The 27,068-nt window shown below is 46.2% G+C and overlaps 1 protein-coding gene across 1 annotated transcript in view; it reads left to right on the top strand.

The window, feature by feature from the left end:
- The first annotated feature begins 5,741 nt into the window (after nucleotides 1-5,741).
- ANKDD1B (ankyrin repeat and death domain containing 1B) overlaps nucleotides 5,742-27,068 on the top strand; it is a 479,621-nt gene continuing 458,294 nt past the window's right edge. Inside the window, exon 1 of the mRNA XM_078675234.1 lies at nucleotides 5,742-5,955. Within this exon, the coding sequence (XP_078531360.1) occupies nucleotides 5,862-5,955 (94 nt within the window). The 5' untranslated portion in view covers nucleotides 5,742-5,861. The remainder of the gene's footprint in view (nucleotides 5,956-27,068) is intronic.

Below are 27,068 nucleotides of genomic sequence, written 5' to 3'. Positions count from 1 at the left end.
TTTTGTGGAGTGGGACCGGAGCTCGGGGACGCACGCGCGAGTGTCGCGCGTCGCTCCTCTTCCGGGTAGCAGACACGCCACCGCGCATGTGCGTTGGTGTCTTTGAAGCTCCGTGTGACAGGAGCCCGGAAACGCTACGGGGCGGCGTCATCTTGCCTCAGCCCACTTGTCTGCCGGAGAGCTCCTTCTGACGCCCTCTACCTCACGGAAGGTTTTGGGCTGTATAATATTTAGAGGCGGTGCCTAGGGTGTCTTTTGACGCGAGCTGGTCCCTCCACATTCTATTCTGGTTATTGGTCGAGTTATTGCTCTACCACATTAGCTTGCGTGGGGCTGTCACCCCCCCTGACAGGGTCGCTTGATTGTGACCTGGCCTTTTTGGTTTTCTGTGGGCATATAGATATACTTCTGTATATTTGTGTATTTTTTACCTGTTTTTCCTCAGTGGTGTGCATGGTTTTTGACACCATGGAAGACTACGTCGACACTGAGGAGTATTATTATGACGAGGAGCAGGAGGAATCATTTGAATATGATTTAGTCGAGGCCCTTGACCAGGGCGTTCACCATTCCGTCAATACTGCGTTGGTCCGAGCAATTGGGCCACTGAAACGTCATTTGACTGATTATGCCCAGCAACAGGGTTGGATTCCATCCTCTGCTTCCAAACATTCCTCTAAGTCACCCAGTAACCCTCACAGGTCGGACTTTGTGCGCTTGGCCAAGTCTTTGTCTGCTCCTGCTTCAGGTTGTTGTCACTCTCATCTTCCGCCTCCTGACACTGAGGATACCTCTTCTTCGTCGTCTTCAGGTCCCTCTGGTCCCCCTCCGGCTAAAAAGTCCCGAAAAGAACATTTTGTTGACGCCTCCTCCCATCCGCCGGTCCTGACTTTTGAGCCCAAAGATATCATACACCCCAATTCCAAAACCTGGTGCCCTGCTCCAGAGGTTGCTGATTACATCCAGGCACATATACGTGCTTCATTCGATCAGGAGGTGCGTTCTCGGTTACGCTCCGAGTGCCCTCGCCCGGAGTTGGCGGATAAGTTAGCTGACACTCCGGAGGTCGATCCAACAATTTTGACCTATTTTAAAAAATTTTCAAAGGATCCAAAAAAGGGCATCGATCGCTCTTGGCGCCTGTGTCAGGACAAGCTGCTGGATCTTCTTGGTCCCCTGACGAAGATCCTGGATTTAGGTTATCAGGCCCAGGGGTCGGCGTCTGGCATTGACCCTGATGAGCTTATTGGTTGGGCCCAACGGGCTGTTTGTCTCCTGGGGAACGCAAACTGTGCCCTATCCACCGAGCGTAGACGTTCCATCTTGTTGAAGATGGATCCAAGGTTATCCGAACTTGCAACGTCTGAGTCAGGTCCCCTGGCTCAAGGTCTCCTGTTTGGGCAACCGTTTTTGAAGGAGTTGACGCAGTTCGTGGCGACCTTTAGTGGCCTTGACAAGGCACAGTCTTCATTGCGCAGGGCATTCCGCCCGGTTTTTGCCAGGGCCGGACGATCTGGGGGACGTTCGTTCGGCCGCGGTTCGGGTCAGCAACGTGGCCAACAGTCCCACCAGGGTGGAGGCGGACAACGTCAGCAACAACAACAATCTTCCTATTCCGGTTCCAAGTCGACCTTCTACCCCTCCCGTAAAGGTCGTGGTCAAGGCAACAAGGGTGGCTACGGTGGAAACCAAGGAGGTCGACAAGATTTCTCCTCTACAGGTGAGCTTGATTCCTTACGACAGTGTTGTTCTGGGGGGCAGGGTGCAATTTTTTCTAGAGAATTGGCGCACGATCTCCAACGATGCATGGATATTGCAGACAGTTCAAGGGTTCCACATCGAATTTTATCACCCTCCCCTTCAAGGTCCCGTCCCTTCTCCCCTTGTTTTTTCCCAACGCGATCGGGAAGTGATCTCCACGGAAATAGATTCACTTCTTCTCAAAGGGGCCGTTGTGCGCACGACTCTGCATCCGCAGGGGTTCGTCAGCAATGTGTTTCTGGTGGAGAAGAAAGGGGGAGGGTCTCGCCTTGTGCTCAATCTCAAGGAGTTCAACAACGGAGTGGTTTATCGCCACTTCAAGATGGAGGGCATCCATCTGCTACGAGATCTTCTTCGCAAGGGCGACTGGATGGTTCGCCTCGATTTGAAGGACGCTTACCTGTCCGTCCCCATTTTTCCGCCTCATCGCCGCTTTTTGCAGTTCCAATGGTCGGGGGAATGGTTCGAGTACACGGTTCTCCCGTTCGGCCTCTCGTCCGCCCCATGGTGCTTCACGAAGCTCCTGCGGCCGGTTATGGAATCGCTGCGCGCGCGAGGGGTGCGGCTGATCGTGTATCTGGACGACATTCTTTTGTTGGCTCAGTGCCCGCTGCAACTCCGTTCCCATTTATCTTGGACGATCGATCTGCTTCAGTCTCTCGGGTTTCTAGTGAATCCTCAGAAGTCTCATTTGCAGCCCACTCAGTCGATAGAGTTTCTGGGTTTCCTGATAGATTCGGTTTCTTGCCAACTTCTTTTGCCTGCCCAGAAGGTCAGGGCTATCAAGCGGGAGTTGAAGTCACTGTTGTCCGCACAGAACGTGTCGTTGCGGTCGATCGCTCGAGTTGTCGGACTTTTAGCCTCTTCCATTCAGGCGATATTTCCGGGTCCCCTGCATTATCGGGCCCTGCAGCGTCTCAAGATCAGGCACTTGCAGAAAGGTCTTCGTTATTCCGACCTTGTCCCTCTGTCCCAGGATGCGAAGTCGGAAATGATGTGGTGGCTCCATCACATGGAGGCCTGGAACGGGAAAGCCCTGTTCGGCTCAACTCCGGACTTGATTTTGGAGTCGGATGCGAGTCTATGGGGCTGGGGAGCCCGTTGCGGGGACTGGACGACGGGCGGCCGTTGGTCTCCCGACGAGTTGACACTGCACATCAATTGCCTCGAACTCCTGGCAGGGTCCTTTGCGATCCGCAGCCTGGCCCCTCAGGCCACCAGCTGTTGCATTTTGCTCCGTATGGACAACATTTCAGCGGTGAGGTATGTGAACAAACTGGGGGGGACACGGTCGAAATTGCTAGCAGAGATTGCGAAGGACTTCTGGCATTTCTGCCTTCAGAGGAAGATCACGCTTATTGCAGAGTATCTCCCAGGTCGCCAGAATCAAGTGGCCGACTGGAACTCTCGCCATCTGCTGGACTTCAGCGACTGGCGCCTTCACCCTCGGGTCTTTCGCTCCCTGTCTCGCCTTTGGGGTCGCCCGTGGCTCGATCTCTTCGCCTCTCGCCTCAATGCTCAACTGCCCAAGTTTTACAGCTGGCGTCCGGATCCGGAGGCTCTGGCCACGGATGCCTTTCTCCAGACTTGGCCTCCTCAGCTTTGCTATGCTTTTCCGCCGTTCGCGATGATTCCGCGAGTCTTGGCCAGAACGAAACAGTTTCTATCGGAGATCATTCTGATCACTCCTCTTTGGAGAGCTCAAGCGTGGTTTCCGGATCTTCTGGAAATGAGTTGCTCGACTCCATTCCTGCTTCCTGCGAAATGGAACTTGCTGTTGGATCCTCTGCTCCATCCGCATCCTCTCATTCTGTCGGGCCAGCTCCGTCTAGTGGCGTGGCGTCTTTCGGGGAACGCTGGAAAGTCCCGGGATTATCTGGAGACGCTGAGAAGTTTCTCAGTGAAGCTTGGGCCCCCAACACGCGCAAGCGTTATGCGTCAGCTTGGCGTCGGTGGTGTGATTGGTGTTCTGAACGACATCTGGATCCCGCTTCAGCAGATGTCTCTCTAGTTGTTAATTTTCTTGCTTCCATCGCTTCTTCTGGTTCTGCTTACAGGACCGTTAATTCTTTTCGCTCCGCTCTCTCTGCGGGCCATGCTTTAGTCGATGGTAAGCCTATTGGAGAACATCCTCTCATCTCTACATTACTGCGTGGGGTTCGGTTGGCTAAACCGCCATGTCCGAAATATGTCGCTTTATGGGACGTCTCAGTAGTGTTACGTTTTCTAGAAGCTTGGCCTCCCAACGCTTCTCTGTCTCGTAAGCAATTGTCTGCGAAATTGACCATGCTGTTATGCTTAGTCTCTTGTAAGCGTGTTTCGGATGTCCGCGCTTTGGATCTCGCGGGTCGTTCTTTTTCCCCCGAAGGAGTTACCTTTACGGTTTCCAGACGTACCAAGACTAATCTGTCCACTGTCACTTACCCGGCGTTTCCTCACAATCCGCAATTGTGTGTGGTCCGCTGCATAAAGGCTTATGAGGTGAGTACTGCTCCTTTTCGTCAGGATTTATCTGGACAGTTATTAATTGCTTTGCAAAAGCCTTTCAAGCCTGTTGCGCCAGCTACTTTGGCTCGTTGGGTGCGCTGGCTTATGTCTGAGGCTGGCATTGATGTCTCCATTTTTGGAGCTCATTCCGCGAGAGGTGCCATGGCCTCTAAGGCTTTTCATGTTGGTGTGAGTTTGCAGGACATTGTGAAGACGGCTGATTGGTCTTCTGACACTGTGTTTAAAACATTTTATTTCAAACCTGTAATGACTCTTGCCTCTGTTGTGGTGGACCAGCTTTGAACAAGCATAATCTGAGCCTCCTGTCCTGCCATAGAATTAAAAATTTGCAAACATTCGTGACAAGAATTTTCAATTCTATTAAGGACACGGAGGCGAGGATTATCCCACCCATTTGTCTTTTACTGCATTGTTATATTGCTTCTCTGCTCTCATATGATCTGCATTGTTTATTGCATTGCTTTCTTCCCCTCCCTATGTGCTGTTACCTTTTCAGGTTTGGGGATATGTGTTACGGCTCTGTTTTTCTTTCAGGTTCGGACCAGAAGTAATCCTTCGTCTTGGTCTTCTGCGATGTTTCCGTTCCTTGGACACTGGATTTGTTATTTCTCCAGCTGCATCTTCTTCGCTGTGGATGGTTGCCTGTTCCTGTTGGCCTCTTGTGCGGTTTACCTTCAGACTTTTCCTTCCGGATGGTCGGCGGTATTTTCCTTCAATGACTTTTGACTGTTTGAATTTCCTGGACAAAGAAAGAGGAAGTGTTGTCCTCTATGGTGCCTTATATAGCTTATAGTCTCTATGGTTGCCTAAGGGCTCATGGGAGTTGTAGTGCCTGTTTTTCTTTACTTGTTCCTATTGGCTGCTGTTTTGTAGTAAAGAAATCGAGATAGCATAATCCTCGCCTCCGTGTCCTTAATAGAATTGAAAATTCTTGTCACGAATGTTTGCAAATTTTTAATTACCAGCACTGCTGCAATACATGTAATGGGGGAGTACCAGCACTTATCAGGAGCAAGCAATGACTCTAAATAGTGAGCACCTGCACTGCTATAGTTCAGTTTAAAGCAGTGGGTGGGTGAATACATGAATTAAAAATTCATCCAACCTTGGAGACACGTTCAAAAGAATAAAAAAATGTATTTCGATATGTTTATCATGCAGGCGTCCTCTAATGAACACCTTTGAAAGCATTTGCAAACAGCTTTAATAATGTACGATATTTAACTGCGAGGATCGCCTTGCTAGTGGTCTTCAACTCATCCGTCATTGCTTTGCTGTCGCAGGTCTTTCCATAAAAAAACGAAGATTTTCCGCAACAGTGTCGACAACAAAGTGAACTAACCGGTTCCCTGTGTGTGTACGCTGTCGGTGGTTTCAGTTGCGGCTGCGTGCCGCGGCTGTCAGCTTGCCATGCTTGTCCCACACCCCTGCACACACCCTGACAAAGGACAGGAGAGAGGCCGGAGCGAGCAGAGCCGCCGCTCGCACCTCAGAGAAGACTCCAGGCCGAGGAAGCCCGGTCTCGTCCAGCCTCGGGGAGAGGGGCCGGGTCAACGCATCCCCAGAGCTGCGAGGGGAGAGAGCGGCGCACCATGAAAGGCCTGCGGGACCCCAAGAATATTTTGAGCGGGTTTCTGCACCCCTCAAAGAGCGAGGACACCCGAGAGGGCGCCACCCACGAGATTCGTAAGTGCTCCGCTATTCTGGGCTTTGCAGTGTTATGGCTAGGTGCGCGCGTGGACACTCTGAGCGCTCGCACTAACTGCGCGGTCTGTAGACAGTGCATCAGACAAGTGACGCCAAGCTTTGCTGAATATCGGTTCTGATAATCTTTCCACTGGTGACTTGTGACGTGATAAAAGGCTTTTGCGGGAAAGACTTTTTAACTGCGCCACTGGACGAGGCGGAAGCATTCGAAAGTTCTGTATATTAGACAAAAAATGAGAAATAATTGAGCGATGTGGGAGTTATTGACATGACTGCTGCTCGATACAAGAAGTTCGAGACCAGCAGGCAGTTTTAAAAGTGGCAAAGTAACCCAGCAATGCCTCAGAGGTCTTCTGAAAAATAGAAAGTGCAAAAAAACTTTAAAGGAGAACCCGGGTTAATAAAATGCAAATTGTAAACATATTTTACGATTTTTCCCCAAAAAACATTTTAATGGGAGGGAGTGCGTAATAGGCGATCAGTTGATTTATCACTGTACAAAGTGCAAAACAGCTCACCCGTGAGAAGCAGCTGCAATTAACAGCGCGTGACTAGAAATCGGTGGTTTATTTACACTGCAGTACACCTACAGCACACGTTTTTTTTAAACTCAAGACTTAACGAAAGCGCAGAGATATTATCCACGGAGGCGAGAAATTGACTTTTTCCTGGAAGTCTGCCTGTTTCCTGGGAGTTTTCAGGGATGGTTTCTCAGGCGGTTCTCGAGCCACTGATATCCCATTCTTTCAGTGACTGCCGCGGCGGAGGAAGGGCCGGCTGGATCAGGGCCTCTCTCTTCGTCTTCGGCTGCCCATGCCTGCAGGGAATGGAACAGGTTTGCCCTGAAGTCAAAAGAACACTCGCTGTCCGCGCACGCACCCAGACTGCTCTGTGCTTACCTTTCAAGCTTTTCGGGACCGTGCGTCATCTTACCCGAGAATCTTGAAAAACAGAACCATATTTTGTATTTTTCAGAAAAACTATTGTTATAAATGAATAGATTGTATAGCTAGCTCTAACAAGCATTTGCAATGCAATAGGTCTCGCATTCACGAGAGTTTTAACTATTGGCATTGTAAATGGCAATGCCTTTTATTCGTGTTGTTTTTAAACCCTTGAGTGCTCATGACGAGCTGACCTCGTCATGAGTTACGGCACTCCGGTGCTCATGATGAGCTGAGCTCGTCATGACCGCACCCGTTCCATGGAACGCTGGCGTGCTGGGCCGATTCCCCTGCAGTGCTGAGCGTTCCATTGGAACAGGTGTGGCCATGACGAGCTCAGCTCGTCATGAGCATGGGAGCGCCGTAGCTCCTGACGAGCTGACCTCGTCATGAGCACCGGGGCGCTATACGCGCCCCCAGACCCCAGCACAGCGGGGGAAACAGCCCCGCACGGAAGGGGTTAAAACAGATGAATTGAAGGCATTGTCATTTACAATGCCAATATCTTAAATTCTTGCTAATGCGAGACTTATTGCATTGCAAATGCGTTTGGCGCCTGTGCTATAAAAAATTTTAAAAAGCGTTAGGAGAGAGCTTGTCCTGCCTGCAACAGCAGGTAGGCCAAAACTATTTGAGAAAATAGCGCTCAGAGGCTGAAATTAAAGCCTACCACGTAGCAACACACGTAGCAGGGGGTGTCACCGTGGGAGGTTACATAATGAGACATGGCGGTACTAAGGAGGGACTACTAAGCCTATTCACCAATGAACAGCCACAGTTTACAGTGGACAATGACAAGCCAATGAAAGATATAGGCGGAGAGTGGGCGGAGCTTCAAGTCCCTACTTGAATACAGCATGACTTGCAGAGCAGCACATGCGCTACCCAGGCTCGACTTAAAAAAAAAACTGTGAGACTTCAAATTCCAGTTTACAGTCCTACTGCTAGCCTTTCTGACACAAGATCGGAACCATTATCAGGAAATTGCCCTACCGCCTCAAAGTAGATGTTTGGAGAAAGTCAGTTCATTTTAAACTTATGTTATCTTCACATTTTAAAGGAACATACTTTGCAGCATAAAATGACCAATTTCTGTGCAGGTCTCCATCAATTTACAGAAAGATACCACCATCTCAGGCTACATGACAGATGAACACTGCCTTCCCAATGCAGACCCAATCCGACCTCCCTGGGAACTTTACAGTTCGGACATTACTGGAGTATTTGCTTAATTACCAGCCTTCATTTCTAAATTACATGTTTTAAAGACCTATAAAATTGCTTTTGGATATATGGCGCAACAGGACATTGCCTAACATACGTTGTCAACTTCTGACAATGCCAGGATCACAAGGCAGTGTAATGGAGGACATTTCGTGTCTCTGGATCAATGAACTTCAAAGTGTGTTTACATTTCTCCCTGAACAAAAAAGGAAAGCTCCTCAGAGAAGTTGTGGGACAAGGGATTCAGTTGCTTAAAAAATAATATATGACTAAAACTCTCCTTTGTTTTTTTTATTTCGTTTTAAAACAACTAATGACCATAAACACCTTCATACTCCTGAATATAATAAAACTGGACCTTTCTGTAGTGCTTATTATAATTTTACTCGCCTCAGTAATGGCTAATTTAGAGCGGTTAGTAGGTTAAATATCTGTTAATTATGCAAGTGCCAGATTTGAACTTGTGCCCCTCACATTATTTATAGCTGACTGCGGGACGAGAGGTGCAGGTGCATTCACCCACTGAAGTTTTTTGCAGTTTTTTGAAGACAGCCTTTTTTAGGAAAGGACATTGGTCAGGAATTACTGCATGAACCAAGCTATTTGCTCTCCTTAAAAACATGCTCATGTTTGCACCTCTATGTGTGCCTTACCTAGCGCACAGAAACTGGATCTGTATTGGTCTCTACCATGAACATCAGTACTAACATATTAGTGTTTAGAATGCAGTATATATTTTATTGCAGTCTAAAGCATCAAATGTTTGCCCTTTATATTATCACTTTCAGATGAGAAGTGTTTACGCACCCCCTGTCCTGACAGCAGTGATCACATACATGGGGTGGTTTATGCGGATGAATGAGTGTTTTAAAATAACTGAAAAGCAATGTTCATTTAATAGAAAATAAATATGGAAGCAGTGTTATGTTCAAACTAATAAGTTAAACGGTTTCTAATGTGCCATTCTACTTTTGTTAGAATGTGCAAGGCTTCCTAACAAAAGGAACGGAGGATTGTAACAAGGTATACATTAATTCCTGTACTATCAGGTTTAAATTTAGAGCTACTCATTTTCTTCCTTCCCTCTTTTTTTTCCACAACATATTCTTTTCATTCTCTTCTCGTCCTCCAGCTGTGAAGTTCGTTCACCTTTCCTCCTGTAATCTTGATTTTATCAATCTTTGCTGTAGATTATAGCCACGCAACTGGTTAGAAGAACTGCAAAATGTAAACCTCAATCTTAAAGAAGTGTGTTTCTTACCTGCCAACTTGAAGAACAATCTAACCGTGTGAGGAGAGGGCGGGGCCTTGAAGGGGCCAGAGCCTCGTGCCAAGAAGTATCCAAGAAGCACCTTTGAACCCCACTCTGCTCTCAGGCCCCCTCCGCCCCAAAAAACAAACAAGAAATGCGATCACTCGGGATTCAGAAATAAGAGTTTGAGGTACCGTCAATACATGCCCTGATGATGCCTAGCAAGACATGGAGCTGACTTTCTGTTTACCTGAACTGTAAATTGACCCTCTTTGGAACTCTGACCTAAGCGTCTGTCGCCCGCTGTTTCTCTATTAACAACATAGCATCATCAGTGGGCCGAGAAAAAGCACCGGGGAAGCACCTAGAAGAGGAGAGATGGAGTTTAAGACACATTACCTTTGTTTGTGGGAGAGCAGAGCGAACTGGTGTGCGGAAAGCCTGTCGCGTCTCCAGCCAGTGTGTGTCACTTCATCCACACAGCAGCCAGGCATTCCTGGACACATGCTGCTTTCTAGGCACTGTACTTCCCCAGTATGAACAGAAGGCGCCCTTCACATTTCACTTTTTGTAAGATACACAACGAGCGTCTTCCACTGTACAAGTGTGAAAGTGGCGAGGCATACAAACTATCAGCCTGATTCATCAAGCTAAATTGCACTTGCAAAGGGCAAGATTCTCAGAATCTTGCCTTTTGCGAGTGCAATTTTTGCATTTGGGATTCATCATCCCAAATGCAAAATTCGCTATTAAAGAATTCGCACATTAGCGAAGAATTGCATTTAAGGAATCTCTATTTGAGATTCCTTAAATGCAATTCATGAATCATTTTAAAATTGCGAAATTGCAATTTTGGGCCGCTATTTACCGAGAGGTCAGACCTCGTGCTAAATAGCAAAAACTTAGAAAAATGCATTTAAATGCATTTTTCTAAGTTGCATGTTACACACACCATGTCCTTTGGACATGTGTGTGCGCAACACCAATGTAGATGACATTTAAGGGGTGCTACAGGGTGTCCTTTGGACACCCGTGCACCCTTGAAATCGCATCCTTATTTGCGATTAGCAATTTGCTAATCGCAAATAAGGAACATGTAGGAATCGCAATATTTTTTGCAATTCCTACATGAATCCCGTTTTGCAAGTCCTTAATAGCGATTCCTTATGAATCGCTATTAGGGGCTCGCAAAACGGGAGATCGATGAATCAGGCTGTAAGTCACAAAGAAATGTTTCTAAACATCTGTTGCATTAATATATTCACAAACTACTTTAATAACCATTTTTAGGAACGTTTGGATTTTATGCATGCGCTCCGTCGGTAATCTGCAAACCTGCCGCTTGCACACATTGTTTACATACACACACAAAATACCGTAACAAAAGAACGTAAAATAAACCAAATGCATACCACATGCAAGAAACCACACGTTAATAACATAACAGATAACTCCCCAAAAAACCATTAAGTTAAATCCACTAGTACTAAATGCATTCTACACGCAAATGAAAGGCATGCAATAGTTAAAAAAAAAAAAGTGCAGCAAGTCAATATTAAACCTACCATCTCACGTCACCAGTAAAAGATCCAATCCCGCTAGGCGTGGCATAAAACGGCTAGGGTGGCAACCAGGAGCCTCCGGTACAATCAACAAAGTCTGTTCTGAATAATAACTGACGACAAACGGCGCACACCAATCACAAATGCGGGCAGTGCTCAGACAAGACTTCTGGAACCGTATTGATTCCTAGAAGCTCTTGCAAGGCGAGAGCAAAGCATGAGTGCTGCTAACACAAGGCGAGACCTAAAAAGGGATGGAAGTAATGCTTGCATTAATCTAAATCACTGGTAATTACCCAACCCACATCCCAGTCTACTCTTAATTTGCCAATCATACCACTTCATTTTAGACCGTTCCGTATGCAAATTAGTCTTGACCCTGCTCCAATGGAAACAGATCAGCACGAAATACCAGGCCAGATCCTCCCTAAACCAGAACACAAGCAATCCAGGATCGGTTTCGCTTTTATTAGAGCTCATCAGCCAGGTATAGCTTGGTTCTAGTGGCACAGTGTGCCCCAGACCCATGTCTAGGCATACCTGTCTACTTAGGGTCAAGGCCAATGGGTCTCGCTCTGGTACCTACTGGCTTTAACATGGTGGAAAGTGGTGGCAGGGATGATGATGCCCCTGGGATACCTCTCATGCCCAATCTGAAGGCACCACAGGACTTGTCCCTGCAGGTTAGCGAGACCATGACAGCAGAGCATCTTGGAGACTATCTCGAAGAGGCTTGTAGATGTGCTGGTGCAGGGTCCATGACTATTCAAACCGCGGCAGGGTCCCAGGTCCTTGTCAAGTATTCAATAGTCCTCTCCGATTTCCCCTTCCCAGCCATTATCTCTTGATAGAACTCCACCCAGTGTGAAGACAACACCGGGAACGGTTTACACTGAACTGCAAGCACAAGAGGGAAGATGATTCCAACTCAGCAGATGCAGAGGCAATGGACCTAAGAGAGTAAAAAGTTTGACTGGAGAAGTCGCTGGGTTGATGGAATCTTCCTATTTAAACAAAGGATGATGATCCAGTGTTTGACCCAAATTAGTAGCTGTAGACTTAGTCTTTAGAGTCAGTCTTGATGCAAAGGTGGCATATTAAATTTAAAAATAACCGAGGAAGGTTGTGGGTGGAGGGAGGTGGAGAGGTGCAAAGCCAGCTACCAGCACAATGCCTCAGATCCACAGTTAAATGCAATATAGCTTGGACACCAACGATATACCTGAAGTAGCCACGTTTGGAGCTAAATATACTAAGGCTCAGTAGAATGGCATGCCTAGGTCCTGGAGGCCTGCCAGCATAAACTCGTAAGCATGATGAGGTATTGGGCTAGAATTCTGGAGCCGGAAGAAGAGACGAAGAGCTCAGATGCTGGCCGGACATCAACTGCGCACAAAGTGCTTTACCGATAACCTCAAAAGCATTCATCACTTCTATGTGGATGTATCACACAGTGACATCCTAAGACGAATGCAAATGGTGCAAAACTCTTCTTATTTGAAACGGGTGATGGTTCCATTACGTTGTTTAATGACACTCATACTGGTGGTGAACAGCTCTATTTGGGAAGTCATCCAGTAAAATAATACTTCCTCTAATTGGTCTGTGTTCAGTTTAGGTTAGATCAATCATAGCCACTCAGATAATCTGTCTGTGAACTGTCCCCCAGAGAGAAACACTTTAGTACACTGCCCAAAACCAGATGTCCAGTGCCACCTTTCACGTGCATCATGAACTCCAATGTCTAGGATGCAGCACGGCAGGGCACAACCGTCCATTAAACATAAGGGGGAGAGCGCCTCAGTACTCGCCCATATGCTCATTACATTAAAAATGACGTTCAAATGTATATACCCATAGATGTTACTGCGTGTGTTTGTATGAGAAAAGTTTGTACAAAAAGACAACTCTATTTCTGCTACTATGCTAACATGATAGGATAGGTACAGTGTAAGATGCAAAACAAAAAGGTATGGAGAAAAAAGTTAAAAATTGTGTGGACTCCTTCTCCAGCCACCTAGGTCTAGGTCTGAGTGGGTTCCCACTTAGCAGGTTTTAAAACTTGAAACTATGGTCCTGAATGAAGATCCAGGAACAACCACTGAGGCACCCAAACAGGGCCCTACATATGTCCCCAACACTTACTCCATTACTTTCGGAGAGCCACTGCAGCGTGTCTAACCAGAAACCTGCAAGATGCAAACAGGCTCACATGCGTTGGAAAGGCCACTTCTGGAAGCATCGAACCTTGCTAAAAATTCTGGAGGCCTTGCTGTATGGTATGTGCGGTCACGTTGGGGGAAAGTCCAAGACAGCCTTTATAAACTGAGACCTATGCAAGAGGAGGATTGAAGACTTGATGAAATTAGTGTGCATCAAAAAGTTGTTCAGGAAGGAAGCACAATTCCCCTCACTTTTCCTCATGCCAGCCATGCCCCAGCACATCAACGGGAACACAAACAGATGAGAAAGAAGGAGACAGTGATGAGGAGAGTATCTGTGCGCTCTTAGGGCAGCCCGCGGTGCCTCATCCAGGGATTCCACACTATTTTGAAATTCTATGGGCAGCCCTGTGCTTCCCCATGGATAATGGATAATTTTGTTCTCAATAGCTGCAGATATGGTATATTTTCTCTAAATTCACAAATGTTCTCCTCCTGTATTTAAATAAAACATCCTACTTACTGAATGGAATATGTAGTTGCGATTGCAGTCGTTTACCAGTTTATTCCACAGTGCACTACCCTCACTGACAGGTGCCATATGACAATATTACAGCTGCTTTGCATAAGGCTTGCTTTCTCTTCTTGCTATAAATCTCCTTTGTAGATATGAACCACCCCACAGAATCTCAATGAGCAGATTGCGACATGGGTGAAAGCAAGGACACCATCAGACTGGAAACAAGGAAGTATAAGAAAAGGAAAGACAAAGCAGCAGGCTTTTTCTCTCTTTGCACCGGGGATCTCGGCCAACATCCCTGCATCCATCAGGACTGCCCTAACGCGCCTCCAGTTTAGGAAAGGGGGAAGACATATCTCTTTAAAGAACAATGCAGTAATCATGTACTTTTGCGCCCAGAACCCAGCTGCCTCCCCTATCACTCGTTGACTATATCCTTGCCTTTGACCCTGTACATCACTCCGCTGCATTTAGCGAGGTGTGTACTACACAAATACATACTCCGACACATAGATACATACAGGTATAGCAGTGCTGTAATTTTTGAAGAAGAATTCAGTCAGATGACAGTTTCTGTTTTCAGTGATATTTTGTACACCTAACAATAGTACTGGATAAAGTAACAATGCTACTGTGGAGTACTATAAATGGTATGGGTTTTAAAATGGAGTTAGGATATCTGTTAATCCACTGAATGAAGGTGCTACAGACGTAACTGACTGCAGTGTTAAAGTGCTCGATTGTTAAACAAGAACACCCAAAAATGATTTTCTTCGTTTTCATTTATCTTCACCATTACGTTTTAAGACCATTCTTTGTGAAACACATTGATAAAGATCACATTCCCCTTGTTCATTTGCTCAAAATCTAGTCTTTGATATGGAGATTTCACTTTAAAACCATGCCATGGGAAATGCTCTAAAAAGTGGTCGTTACCCGACTATTCCCACCAACATCTGAGATTATGTCATAATCTGAAGCAGATTCACTTTTAAATGGGCAATTTAGGGACCTTTGTCCCACACTCACAACTGGATGGAAAAAAGCTGGAAAGCGTTTCATTATGATAAACCAATGGCACAACCCCACATACGCTAGAAAATGTCCTTCAGGAGCGGACTCTAGAAGGTGGAAATGTAATTTTTGTTTAATCAGGAGATGCAGTTGAGATGGGAAGATATAAACCTACTACAAAGAAAATGGACAAGGACAAGAAGTGGACTAGACAAATGGAGAACAAACCTAACGAGAATAATAGAGTACCAAAGGGAGCGAATATATTGAACGAAGCCATCGTTGAGGCAGAGGACAGAAGCTGGAGTTATCTAGGTGTGGCTCTAATGAAGATGATAACGTATGAAATACAATAAATAAATGCATGGCTTTAACTGTGCTACCACTGCTGCACCTCAGGAGAGACCCTGATAAATAATGCATTCGTCACACTCACTATTACAACTCTCGAAAAGTTTAATAATTTACCTCCAGGCAATTAAGGAAAGATAAGTTTACTTTAAAGACTGGACATGCATCACATTTTAAAGTCAAGGTTGTGTCAAGGGGTGTTGATTTACTAAAAAATATCTTTCAGCGAAAAGTTAAAATATGCAACACATGCTGACAGAAGAATCAATGGAGGTCCTCAGCAGACTGACACCAGCCAGACCTGATATTAAAAGAAACAATGTGCAGGCACAGGAAGACCGGAAAATGGTGCTGCTGCCACACTGAGACCCCTGAGTGCAAACACACATAGCGATAAAGGTTGAGCATTTGAAGGAACCGTTTGTACAAAGTGTATGTCATTGCTGTAGGTGGCTGGATTGGGGATGCAAATGATCCTGACAGTAGGGGAGATGTGGCCACCACCATGGAGATTATTAAGTACAATCCTTGGTGCTGACTCGCGGAGCTGTAATCCATGTAACCTTATCATTAGTAGCTTTATACACACACAGCTTTGGAGATTCAGGACCATTCCATCGACTGCTAGGGCCTAGGATTTTCTGGATTAAAATGTACAAAAAACAATGTCTGATATTACCACCCTTCGATAACAGCAGCTTTTTGACATCATTAATTACATGATGTTCAGGGGCAAATACATTCCTATAAAGTGGCAAAATGAATTCATTGGAGGAGCACTGAATCCAGGAACTTTCTCCTAGCAGATCAGTTAGGGAAGTAATGAATTGGGACTCCAATGGCACAGAACTGAATGGCGTCACAGGGCCCAACAGGAAGAGGAATTAATGTATGCGAAGGGGGTCATTTAAGGGCCCAACAGCATATTGTGTGCCTTTGTTTAAGACTGCTTTGACAAGCAGTAACTGTAGTGTGTAAAAGGTACCCCTCGGTATTGCGGAAACTAACATGAAAGAATAGTGTAAAAACACTACTCATAGTAGGACCTAGGTCAAACAACTTCACTCATTCAGTACCAAAAAGAGCTTGATAGGCGAGCACTGATCAAACTGCACTCAAGAAAAGGCACTTTGTGACCCCCTTGGTGGTGTCTGATAAGTGAATCACCCGACCTTCCTCTACGTTAAGATAAGGTTTGGCATTGATGGAATGGTTTCAATGCCTTCCGCCAGACCTCTAGTGCTCTGCACCACTAGTGAATATCAAGGACGCATAGAGGTCTCCGGAACAGGAACAGGGTCTCAGAACAGGGCAGAACTGCCAAGAGCCAACCTCAACACGACCCCCAGCTGCCCTCCAGCATGGTTGCAAGGGGTAATCCGGTCCTTCTCCTTTTCTCAAAAACACAGGAACTGTCGAAATTATTAGATTATAGCATCGAGTTTTGTAGGAGTCTCTGTTTTCTTTGATGTGCGCATGGCCTTGGGTGAGACAGGAGACGGTCAGACATTGGCCAAGCAGGCGGCAGGAGGGCCGCCTGCCCCAGAGGTTTGCCGTGATGTAACATAAAATTATGCCATTCCCCCGCACAGCGAGCCCCCCCCCCTCCCGAGTATCCCAAATTTCACAAATAGGCATTAACCTTGGTCTCAAAGGGGGGCCCCCAGAAGGGTTGGGGGACCCTGAAGGAATGTGGTGGGCCCTTTGTGCGCCTTGTGTCTACTTAGGTTTGTGTTTTGACCGTGGCGGTTTGACCTCTTCCCTCATCAGAAGCACACTAACCCAAAAGGTGCAGCAGGGAAACATCAGACAACTTGCGAGTCTCCCGGTAAAATAACTCCCCTCCCCCATCCAACGTACTGAAGAGTAAAACCTAGAAGCAAAGACGGTGACACCGGCCAATGCGAAAGAGGTGCGGGGCTTAAAGCCCGCTAATGTAAGCTACCTAAGATCATAAAATCTCGCGAGCTCGACTGCGCATGTGCGCAGTCCACGCCACAAGACCTAAAAATAGTGGCATGCAATTTTATAAGGCCTCCTATCTTTTTTAAAGTTTACGTTTCATGTATAACCCACCTGTTTTTTTTACTTCTGTTTGAATTTGAATTTGAATTTAAAAGCATTTATAAAGCGCTCGTGTACTAGGCAGTTTCTTGGCGCTGGAGGCAACAGTGGTAAAAACAAGCAGACAGAGAACAGTGGCTAGCCATTAAACGCTTGCTGGAACAGAAGGGTTTTTAAGGCCCTACGGCAGTGTTTCCCAAACTGTGGTCCGCGGACCCCCAGGGGTCCGTGACACATTCCCAGGGGGTCCGTAGGCAGCAGTTTTAAAAGCACAGAAAAGTTTTTTGTGTAATTAGCAGCTTTCCAGCAACAATAAAAGTGTCAAGATAATGCCAGTGATTAATGTACCTGCTGGAGAGCGAGGCGAGTTTTGTTCAGTGGCAGCTTTGACTTAACTAAAGTTGCACAGAGGGTTAATGTGCCTACTGCAAATAACTTGTAACATGCATTTTAGAAAAGCAGTATTTTATGTGCACAGGTTCGTGGTTACTGCTTTTGTCACAGCGATTATTTTGTTACTGTGCACTTCATAAGTGGCAATCGTAATCTAGCAGAGGAGCCTATAAACTGTCATCATAGAGCTGCTTGCAAATTGCATGGTACCAGTTAGTAACTTATGTTTTTTCCCAGTTATTCATTATCCTGATGATGCTAAAAAGATTGATTTGGGAGGAAATACATTTTTAATGTTATTAGCCAGTGTGTTATGTTCTGAATCCTGAGTTTGTGCTTTTCCAGACCAAGCACTCTTTAAAAATGCCTACCAGTATGAATGACATGTGAACCTTGTGGTCCCCTTTACTTTATGTAACATTTTATATACACACTGATTTACATGTATGATTCAATGTCTCTATATGTGTGTGATTTAAAGTGCTCTGACATCCTACAATGGTATGAGAGATGCTATAAAAAAAATTAAATACATGTGACAGAGGAGCTGTTCCTTCAATATAAAATACCAAGGGCCAGATGTACGATCCGTTTTTATATGCGCGAATGGGTTCGTGAACCCATTGCCGCATGCAAAAACCTATTGGGCCATGTACATAGCCTATTTCGCGAGTCACAATTTGTTTGCGACTCGCTAAATAGGTTTTGCAACTTGCTATTTGGAAGGGGCATTCCCTTCCAAATAGCGAGTCTCAAAACCATGTACAAATGTTTTTCGGTCGCAAAACACTTGTAATTACCACCTACTTCAAGTAGATGGTAATGCATTCGCAAAAGGGAAGGGGTTCCCAGGGGACTCCTTCCCCTTTGCAAATGCATGCAAAATCTTTTTTAAGGGGCAGGCAGAGGTCCCAGGGACCTCTGCCAGCCCTTAAAAAATGAAACTAAAACGTTTCATTTTCTTTTTTTTTTTTTTAAATGCATGGTAAACGGGCTGCATTTTTTAAAAAACTGCTTTATTTAAAAGCAGTCCCAGACATGGTGGCCTGCTGAGCCCAGCAGGCCACCATCCCTGGGAGGACGGGCATTTCCAATGGGCTCACAAATTGCGGGGCTCATTAATATATTAATGAGCCCCGCAATTTGCGACCCCATTGGGAATCCCAAACAGTGTTAAATACACTGTTATACATTTCATTTAGCGACTCGCAATTTACCACTTGCATTGTGTCACCAATTGCGAGGCGCTAAATGAAATGGTCGTACATATGGCCCCAAAATCCTTAGTACTTTGAGTATTTGTTTTGTGTGAACACGTGTGTTTTTTTAAAATTAATTACTGTTTTAATATTTGAAATTTAACTCATACAAATTGCTTGGGGGTCCCCGGCTTCCAGTGGTGACTCAATGGGGGTCCTCAGGAGTCAAAAGTTTGGGAACCACTGCCCTACGGTATTCCATATAGGAGGGCAGGAGTCTTATTGAAGGTGGGAGGGCATTCCAGAAGGTGGGGGCCAGAACTGAGAATTTCTGACCACCAGCTCTTTTCTTCTTAAAGCGTGGTACTGCCAGCAAGCCCAGGGAAGAGGAGCGGAGAGCTCTCGGCGGGCAATAATTCGTGACGGCAGAGTTGATAAATGCCGGGGCAGTGCCCGCTCGGGCTTGAAAAGTAAGGCATCCCAATTTAAACAGTGCCCGCTGCTTTATAGGGAGCCAGTGAAGGGCTTTCAAGAGGGGGGTGGAGTGATGTGACTTAGCCAGGCCATAAACCAGGCGAGCTGCCTGGTTCTGGACCAGCTGAAGGCGGTGGAGAGCATATGCGGGAGCACCATTATAAACGATGTTCCCGTAATCAATTTTTGACAAAACCATGGCCATTATAATCAATTTGAGGGCGGGAACTGAAAAAAAACGGGATATTTTCCTGATAGTCCGTAAAGAAAAAAAACAAGAAGAAACAACTGAGCTAATGTGTGAGTGAAGTGTGAGTTGATGATTAAGAGTAATGCCCAGCGTTTTAACTGATGGGGAGGGAGTGGGAGAGGCACCTAGAGGTGGTGGCCAGAAAAGGGGTGACCAGGGATTAGCGATACCGCCCGTCAAAACCAGCTCCGTTTTGTCCGGATTTAATTTAAGATGGTTCGTATTCATCCAATCACGGATGAATAGCATCACGGACTGGAAGCTGGTTTGACCTGGCGAGGTCGGGGACAAATCAAAAATAAGTTGGAGGTCGTCGGCATAATTATACACCGCGACCTCCATGTGCTGCAAAGCAAAAATAAGAGGGAAAATATATAAATTAAAAAGTAAAGGGGAAAGGGAAGAGCCCTGGGGGACCCCACAAGTGATTTTGCGAGAAGGAGCAGCAAATTCTGCCAGGTGGACAGCCTGGGAGCGATCAGCCAGGAAGGACTCCAGCCAGGCCAAGGGGGAGCCCTCGATGCCCGCCGACCTGACACGGCGTAAAAGGATGGAATGGTCCACCGTGTCAAAAGCGGCGGACAGATCTAGTAAAACGAGGGCCTGAGGCACGCTGGAGTCCAATCCCTCCCTGAGTCGGTCCAGAACTGAAATGACCACCTTCTCTGTGGAATGGCGGGGGCGGAAGCCTGCTTGGCAGGGGGCAAGGTAATTGCTACCCTCGATGAAGGAGCTTAAGACCTGAGTAAGATGGGACTCCGCAATCTTCCCTAGAAAAAGGAGGAGGGGAATTGGCCGATAATTAGCCGGGGCACCGTAATCTGCCCCGGGTTTTTTTAGAATGGGAATGATCGTAGCAGTCTTAAAAGGAAGAGGGACAGTGCCCTGTTCAAATGAATTGGTTAGTAGGGTAAGGGCAGGAGAGGGGCAATCTAGAAAGATCTGACTTAATATACGTGCTGGGCAGGTGTCAGCGGGGGAACCAGATTTCACCCGTCTGAGAAGAGGGGGAAGTGAGTCCAGAGTCAGAGGGGGAATATAGGCTAAAGACTGGCTGTTGATGGGGATGGGGCGCTCACAAAAAGAGGGTGAGGGAGGGGGGATATTTGCCTTAATGGTAGCCACTTTTTCTATAAAAAACTCATTAAGGGAGTTACACAAAGTCTGTGAAGGGGGGATTTTTGACTGAGTCCTGTCAGAGGCAGCCAACTCATGGACCATCGCAAAAATTTCTCGAGGCTGGTTCTCAGCCGCCAGGATGCGTCCAGTAAAGTAGTCTTTTTTTGCGGCTAAGATATCTCGCTTGTATTCAGACAAAGCTGTGACATAAAGCTGCCTAGCTAATGGACAATAGACCCGGCGCCATGCCCGTTCGGCTTGTCGCACTGTAAGTTTCTTGGCTTTTAGGGCTGGACTAAACCACTTATTGGCATAGTGGACACGGTTGATAGTTACCCGCTTAAGAGGGGCTATATGGTTGCAGGTTTTAACGAGCCAATTATCTAATGTGGTAACCTGGGAATGTAAAGCCAGACCCTCGAGGGCCGGGAGGGAGGAGCGGAGTGAGCTACACAAGGTAGGGATATCAACTCAACTCCAATTCCGGGTCCAAATGTTTTTAGGATGGCGTGGAGGGGCTGGGGTGTTAAGGGCCAGTGAAAAAGACAGGAGATGGTGGTCCGACCAAGCGCATGGCAATACCAAGGGCGCCGAGATGGGGATGTTAAGGGACCATATCTGGACGAGTATGTGCCCCTGCCTATGTGTAGGAATGTGGACATGTTGCAAGAAATTCAAGCTGAGGAGTAATGCGGTAAAATCTTTAGATATTGCATCCTCAGCAGGATCGCCGGGCCAAAAGTTAAAATCTCCAAGAACTAACACTGAGGCATTATTAATGGACAGAGTGCCTAGGAGTTCCTGAAATTAAGTAATAAAACCAGGGGAAGATTGGGGAGGGCGATAGACCAGAACACAGGTAAGAGGGGTTTTAAAGGAAACAGACCGTACTACTAAACAATCTGACGTTGGCAGGGTGGAAGGAGCCAGCGTCTGAAAGTGTAGCCCCTCGCGTGCTATTAGAGCAACTCCACCCCCCATCTTCCCGTTTGAACGGTCAGCACGGAGGGCAGAGTACGAAGGGGGAAGGGCCGCCAGGACATCAGGAAGGGAGTCCTGGCGATACCAGGTTTCCGTTAGGAAGAGCAAGTCAGGGCTCTCAGTGTCCAGCAGATGGAAGATGTCAGTTTGGTGCCGCACTGCGGATCTGGTGTTCAGCAAAAAAGCGGAAATGGCAGGGATAGGGGTAGGGGCGCGTGGGCTAGGAGCAGGCGGTGTAATAATAGAAGGATCAGGTCTGGGACCGGGCTGGAAGGGGCTAGGACGAGCAATACCATGTGCTGTGATACATGCAAGTGTGGCGGGGTCAAGTAAATAGCCAGTGTGTAGAGAATGTAATACTTGCGAAGAATAAATACGCAAATGGGCATGATGGTATGGCCCTAGTCCCGGCCTGGCGCCAACGGGCGCAGACGGGCAGGACTTTGGCACGACTTCGGCGCGAAGTCGGCGCTCCCGCTGCGCTCGTCCGCTGCGCTTCCGCCATTGCGTCATTAGGTACAAAAAAGAAGAGAAACACTAGCCCGCTGACCTGCCAATCGGCCAGCAGGGCGGAAGTGAGGATGTGGGGGCGGAGAAGGGATTTCGTGCTCGCGTGGCCACCGCCGCTGCAAACGGCACAAGCCGTGGCGGATCGGTGCCTGGAGCCAAGGTGCAAAAATGTAAAGAGAAGCGTTGCGCCGAGGAGCGGCGATCAGAGGCAAATAGGTATTAAATTGTTAGCAGGTCAACAATTCAACAAACAATACATAAAGCAAAGTAAAATCACACACACAGCGCGATATTTCTAAAAAGTTTAAAATTGAAAGCCAGGGAAGCGCATAGCCTCAGCAGCCTCTCTCACCAGCTGTTAGCGCCGAGTGCCGGCTGTGCAGTACTTTTAAGTGGTAGCTGTTCCAAGCACTAGCCCGCTGACCTGCCAATCGGCCAGCAGGGCGGAAGTGAGGATGTGGGGGCGGAGAAGGGATTTCGTGCTCGCGTGGCCACCGCCGCTGCAAACGGCACAAGCCGTGGCGGATCGGTGCCTGGAGCCAAGGTGCAAAAATGTAAAGAGAAGCGTTGCGCCGAGGAGCGGCGATCAGAGGCAAATAGGTATTAAATTGTTAGCAGGTCAACAATTCAACAAACAATACATAAAGCAAAGTAAAATCACACACAGCGCGATATTTCTAAAAAGTTTAAAATTGAAAGCCAGGGAAGCGCATAGCCTCAGCAGCCTCTCTCACCAGCTGTTAGCGCCGAGTGCCGGCTGCGCAGTACTTTTAAGTGGTAGCTGTTCCAAGCACTAGCCCGCTGACCTGCCAATCGGCCAGCAGGGCGGAAGTGAGGATGTGGGGGCGGAGAAGGGATTTCGTGCTCGCGTGGCCACCGCCGCTGCAAACGGCACAAGCCGTGGCGGATCGGTGCCTGGAGCCAAGGTGCAAAAATGTAAAGAGAAGCGTTGCGCCGAGGAGCGGCGATCAGAGGCAAATAGGTATTAAATTGTTAGCAGGTCAACAATTCAACAAACAATACATAAAGCAAAGTAAAATCACACACACAGCGCGATATTTCTAAAAAGTTTAAAATTGAAAGCCAGGGAAGCGCATAGCCTCAGCAGCCTCTCTCACCAGCTGTTTTCCATTTATTTTCATTTTCATGCACCATTTCTAACCAGTAGATCGTCAGATGTATTGTATGTCTCGGACTCCATTTTCAACAGAAAGCGAGGCAGCGGTCTCAGGCCTCGGACTTCAGAGCTGTCTCTCAGATTAGAGTAGACATATCTGTCTGAAAGCAGAGCTACCACTCAACTTAGAATGATCTCAGAGGATCAGGCAGCAGATATTTCCCACAGGTGAGATCTGTCTACAGGCTCAGGCCTCGGAAGGCAGTTCTACCTAGTTGTAATGCAGTTATGCATAATGATGATGGGGCAGAAACGATGTCCACCAGTAGCTAGTAATAATGGTTCTATTGATCAGTATAGCTTTATTATTATTGAGATTCTTGTCTCCCTTATTTATTAGATAAGGCGGTGAAGAAAATGGCTTAGAGGCACTCCAGGCCAGGTTTGTTGAAGACTGCCCGAGGGAGTAACGAGTTATCCCAGAGGTGGCGAGGAAGTAAATATCTCAGTGTTAACTGAGGAATCTGAAGTCAAAGCACATGATGTTTACACAAGGAAAACGATTGCATTGCTACGATGAGCTCTCGAATAACATACCCAAGGCTACCTAGACTAATAACTTGCATATTTTTAGAGTATGGTTGCAGTGGTTGGGAGTTTAACAGCAGGAGCAGTAACTATTTCACCTGGACATGTCTGCTGTGAGCCTTTTGAGAATTCTTTTAGAAGTGGCACTGATAAATCCCATCCTATACATGTTTGATTTGTAGTGGCATGGGTTGGGATGGTCAATGCTGATTATAGAATGAAACAGGTAAAACATTTATTATGCTAGGGAAAGGTAGAGTTTTTCAATCATTGGCTAAGATTAGTCAGACATGATGGGCTGCTCTGCTTGCCCTCGTATTCAATCAACATATGCTTTCTGCAAGGAAAGTACCCAGGCAGTACCAAGATTTAAGATGGGTCCCCAAACAAATCTAGATGCAAAAAAATTTAGAAAGCATCTAGATTTGTTTGATGTAATATAGATACGTAATATCGATGTACAAAGTCCAATGCCAACGCTAAACTGCTAGTTGAAGCACTGCAAATATACAAATGCATGTAATTCGAAACAAGAAATACAGTTTTAATGTACCTGAAATGTCAAAACTCAATAAACAAATTCAAACAAAAAGTGGACCTCAAAATACATGAGTACAGAATGTGTGCTGTACAAAACCTTCTACTGTGTTTGATTATAATGTTGTCTACATATATTAGCAACCTAGGCCACCCAGAGAGCGCACATGACTATTGACTTGCCTCTAAGTTCACTATTAGAATTGTTATCAGGGTGTGGTGGGGAAGCATGAGTGGGGCTTCTTTACAAGCGCCTTGCGTCACTGGTTCACACTTTTTTCCATTTTAAAAGTGACGCATCAGCAGTGCAAGGGACTTGTAGATAAGCCCCAATATTTCCATATTCATGTTTGAAAACTAGCACTTAAAAAAAAAATGCAGTGGTATGTTAAAATGCTTCTGCATGTTAATCAAATACATTTTTTTCAATTTCGAAGGAACTTAATCCTACTTTACACATTTGTTGCAAGATCCCATTAGCGATAAAGGTTTTCCTAAAGTTAAGTGGTGCAGTACACCACCTTAATTACTCCAGAAACTTCAGTTACCTGCAAATAAATGCTTATCCACAGGGCCAGCATTAGCACTGGCGTTGCACTGTGCGACAATGTTTGTTGGCACCCTTCAATGACCACCGTTGCCACAGATTCCCTCACTACCACCATTTAACAGTGCCACTCAAGTCTCCATAACCAGTCTCTCAGATTCATTTAGTTTTACAGCGCCACTAATACCAGTGTGAAGTGAAAGAGCACTTTACATCATACACACATTTAACAGAAACAATCACATGTGTAAATCAGTGTACAGGAAATGTTACATAAGACAGAGGATTACAATATTTAGGAGTCACATGTCATCCATACTGGTAGGTCTTATTGGTTAAGAGTCCTTCTGGAAAAGAACAAATTCAGAATTTAAAACATAACACTAATTCTTAGGGATTTTCTTCGATAATAATAATTAATTTCTACCCAAATTAACCCTTTTTGCAAGATTAGTTTGAGGAAAGACCGGGCAAAGAAAATGTAGGTTTAATATACACCCTGCAGCTTGCAATCAGCTCTTTGATGACAGTTAATAGCTCATTGTTCTATATTAGGAGTTTTAACTTATAAACTGCAAGTTATAAAAAGATCTCTCTGAAAAAAGCAGTAACTCATTGACCTTTTAACATAATATGCACTTTGTGATCTGCATGGCACACGTTCTTAGCAGCAGGCATATTAACCCTCTGGGCTATCTTACGAGCCCGTCAAACTTCCACTAGACAAAACTCTTCTCCAGACATAACATTAATCACGGAGTTATCTTGACATTTGTATTGATGTCTGAAAATAGCTGGAGGTAAGGAATGCGGCAGAAGGTGTTTTTCAAGCCATAATATATTTGCAAACAGGGCGCCCCACACCACAAGTCAACACCAGGTGAGGTGGCACTGATCGCACCTCCCTAGATGTTTATCCATTTATTTAACAATTTTTTCTGAACATTAGTGCTGAGTACGTAAGCAGCGGCTCATGCTACTGTTCACCAGGGGGTGCAGCATGCAAAGGGCAAGAGGGCCGCAAGCGGCACCCGGGCCGTACTTTAAGTAACACTGCTCTATATTATACATGTTTCCAGATACAAATCTCTTGGTATGGCACCTTAACCGCTACCGCGCTAGCGGGTTTTCCCGCTGTGCGCTGATTTTTGAAAAACACGCGGTTTGTGACAAAGCCAGCTCGTCATCCGCGTAGCGCAGGTAACGCCCATGACGAGCTGGCTTTGTCATCAGCGCGGAAGGGGTTAACAAGAAAGATTCTATATATCAATACTACTTTATTCAGACAATAAAATTATTTGTAATTGAATATGTGTGGGGTGGTAAAAGTTGATGATAGACATGAATTGTACAGGATTGCCCCAGAACTGTAAACAATCATGTACCCCTGCCCTGAGTGCCCGACTGCTTGTGAAACTGGTAACCTGAATTATTACAATTGTTGTTGACCCTGGCAACATTGCAATCTACAGTATGCACAGAAGACTAGGCCTGTCTTAGGTAATGCAAGAACCTGTTCTGTTAGTTGAAGGGGTGTCAAAAGTGTGTCTTCACAGCTGGCATAGAATTATTGTCCAAGCCCTGTGTAAGTCACATAGAGCAGTAAAGGCAGCATACTCAGTTCTTTGTGATCAATGGTGTGACTAGATCATTTTCATTAGGGAGAGGGAAGTCTGTTATCCTCTCATTCGAATTTCAGTGATCATGTGAACCCATAGCCTTGCTCTAACATCCAGTCTGTGTCAAGTGCATGTATGTGTGCTGAGTGTGTGGCACACGCGTGACAATAAGATATTGTGTGTCAGGAGTGTCTGATTACAGGGCCAATGTGATCCATTTTGGTTGCCCCATCTATTAGCATACCACACAAAATGGAGGATGGATACCACTGCTCCAGGGAGTGGAAGTTTATTGGCTGCATTCCTGTGGCTGCAGAGTGGATATACAGACATTAAAATGAAGAGGAATTGAGACAGGGTACCCCAATAAAGTTAAAGGACTGGTGGTTAGTCCTTCCTGTGCACTGCCGTTTGGTAGATGCTAGGTGTGGGACTGCAGTTTCTGTTGTTGAAGTGAGGAACTCTTTGGGTATGGCTTGTCTTTTTGTCTGTGCCTGCTTATTGCTTCAGGAAGGCTGAATGCTGCAAGGTTCAGAGATCTCACACTTCAGTGTGCTCTTGTTTTGGATACTGCTGCTTGGAGCCAGCATCATTGCTACTTATTGTGAGAGCCATCACCTAGCACAAAGGCTGTGTCTTAGAAACAGCCAGAAAATGAGATGTGA

This window comes from Lissotriton helveticus, chromosome 2_1 (assembly GCF_964261635.1).
Source record: "Lissotriton helveticus chromosome 2_1, aLisHel1.1, whole genome shotgun sequence".
In the NCBI taxonomy this organism is placed as follows: Eukaryota; Metazoa; Chordata; class Amphibia; order Caudata; family Salamandridae; genus Lissotriton; species Lissotriton helveticus.
This window is presented reverse-complemented; position numbering and strand designations above follow the sequence as displayed.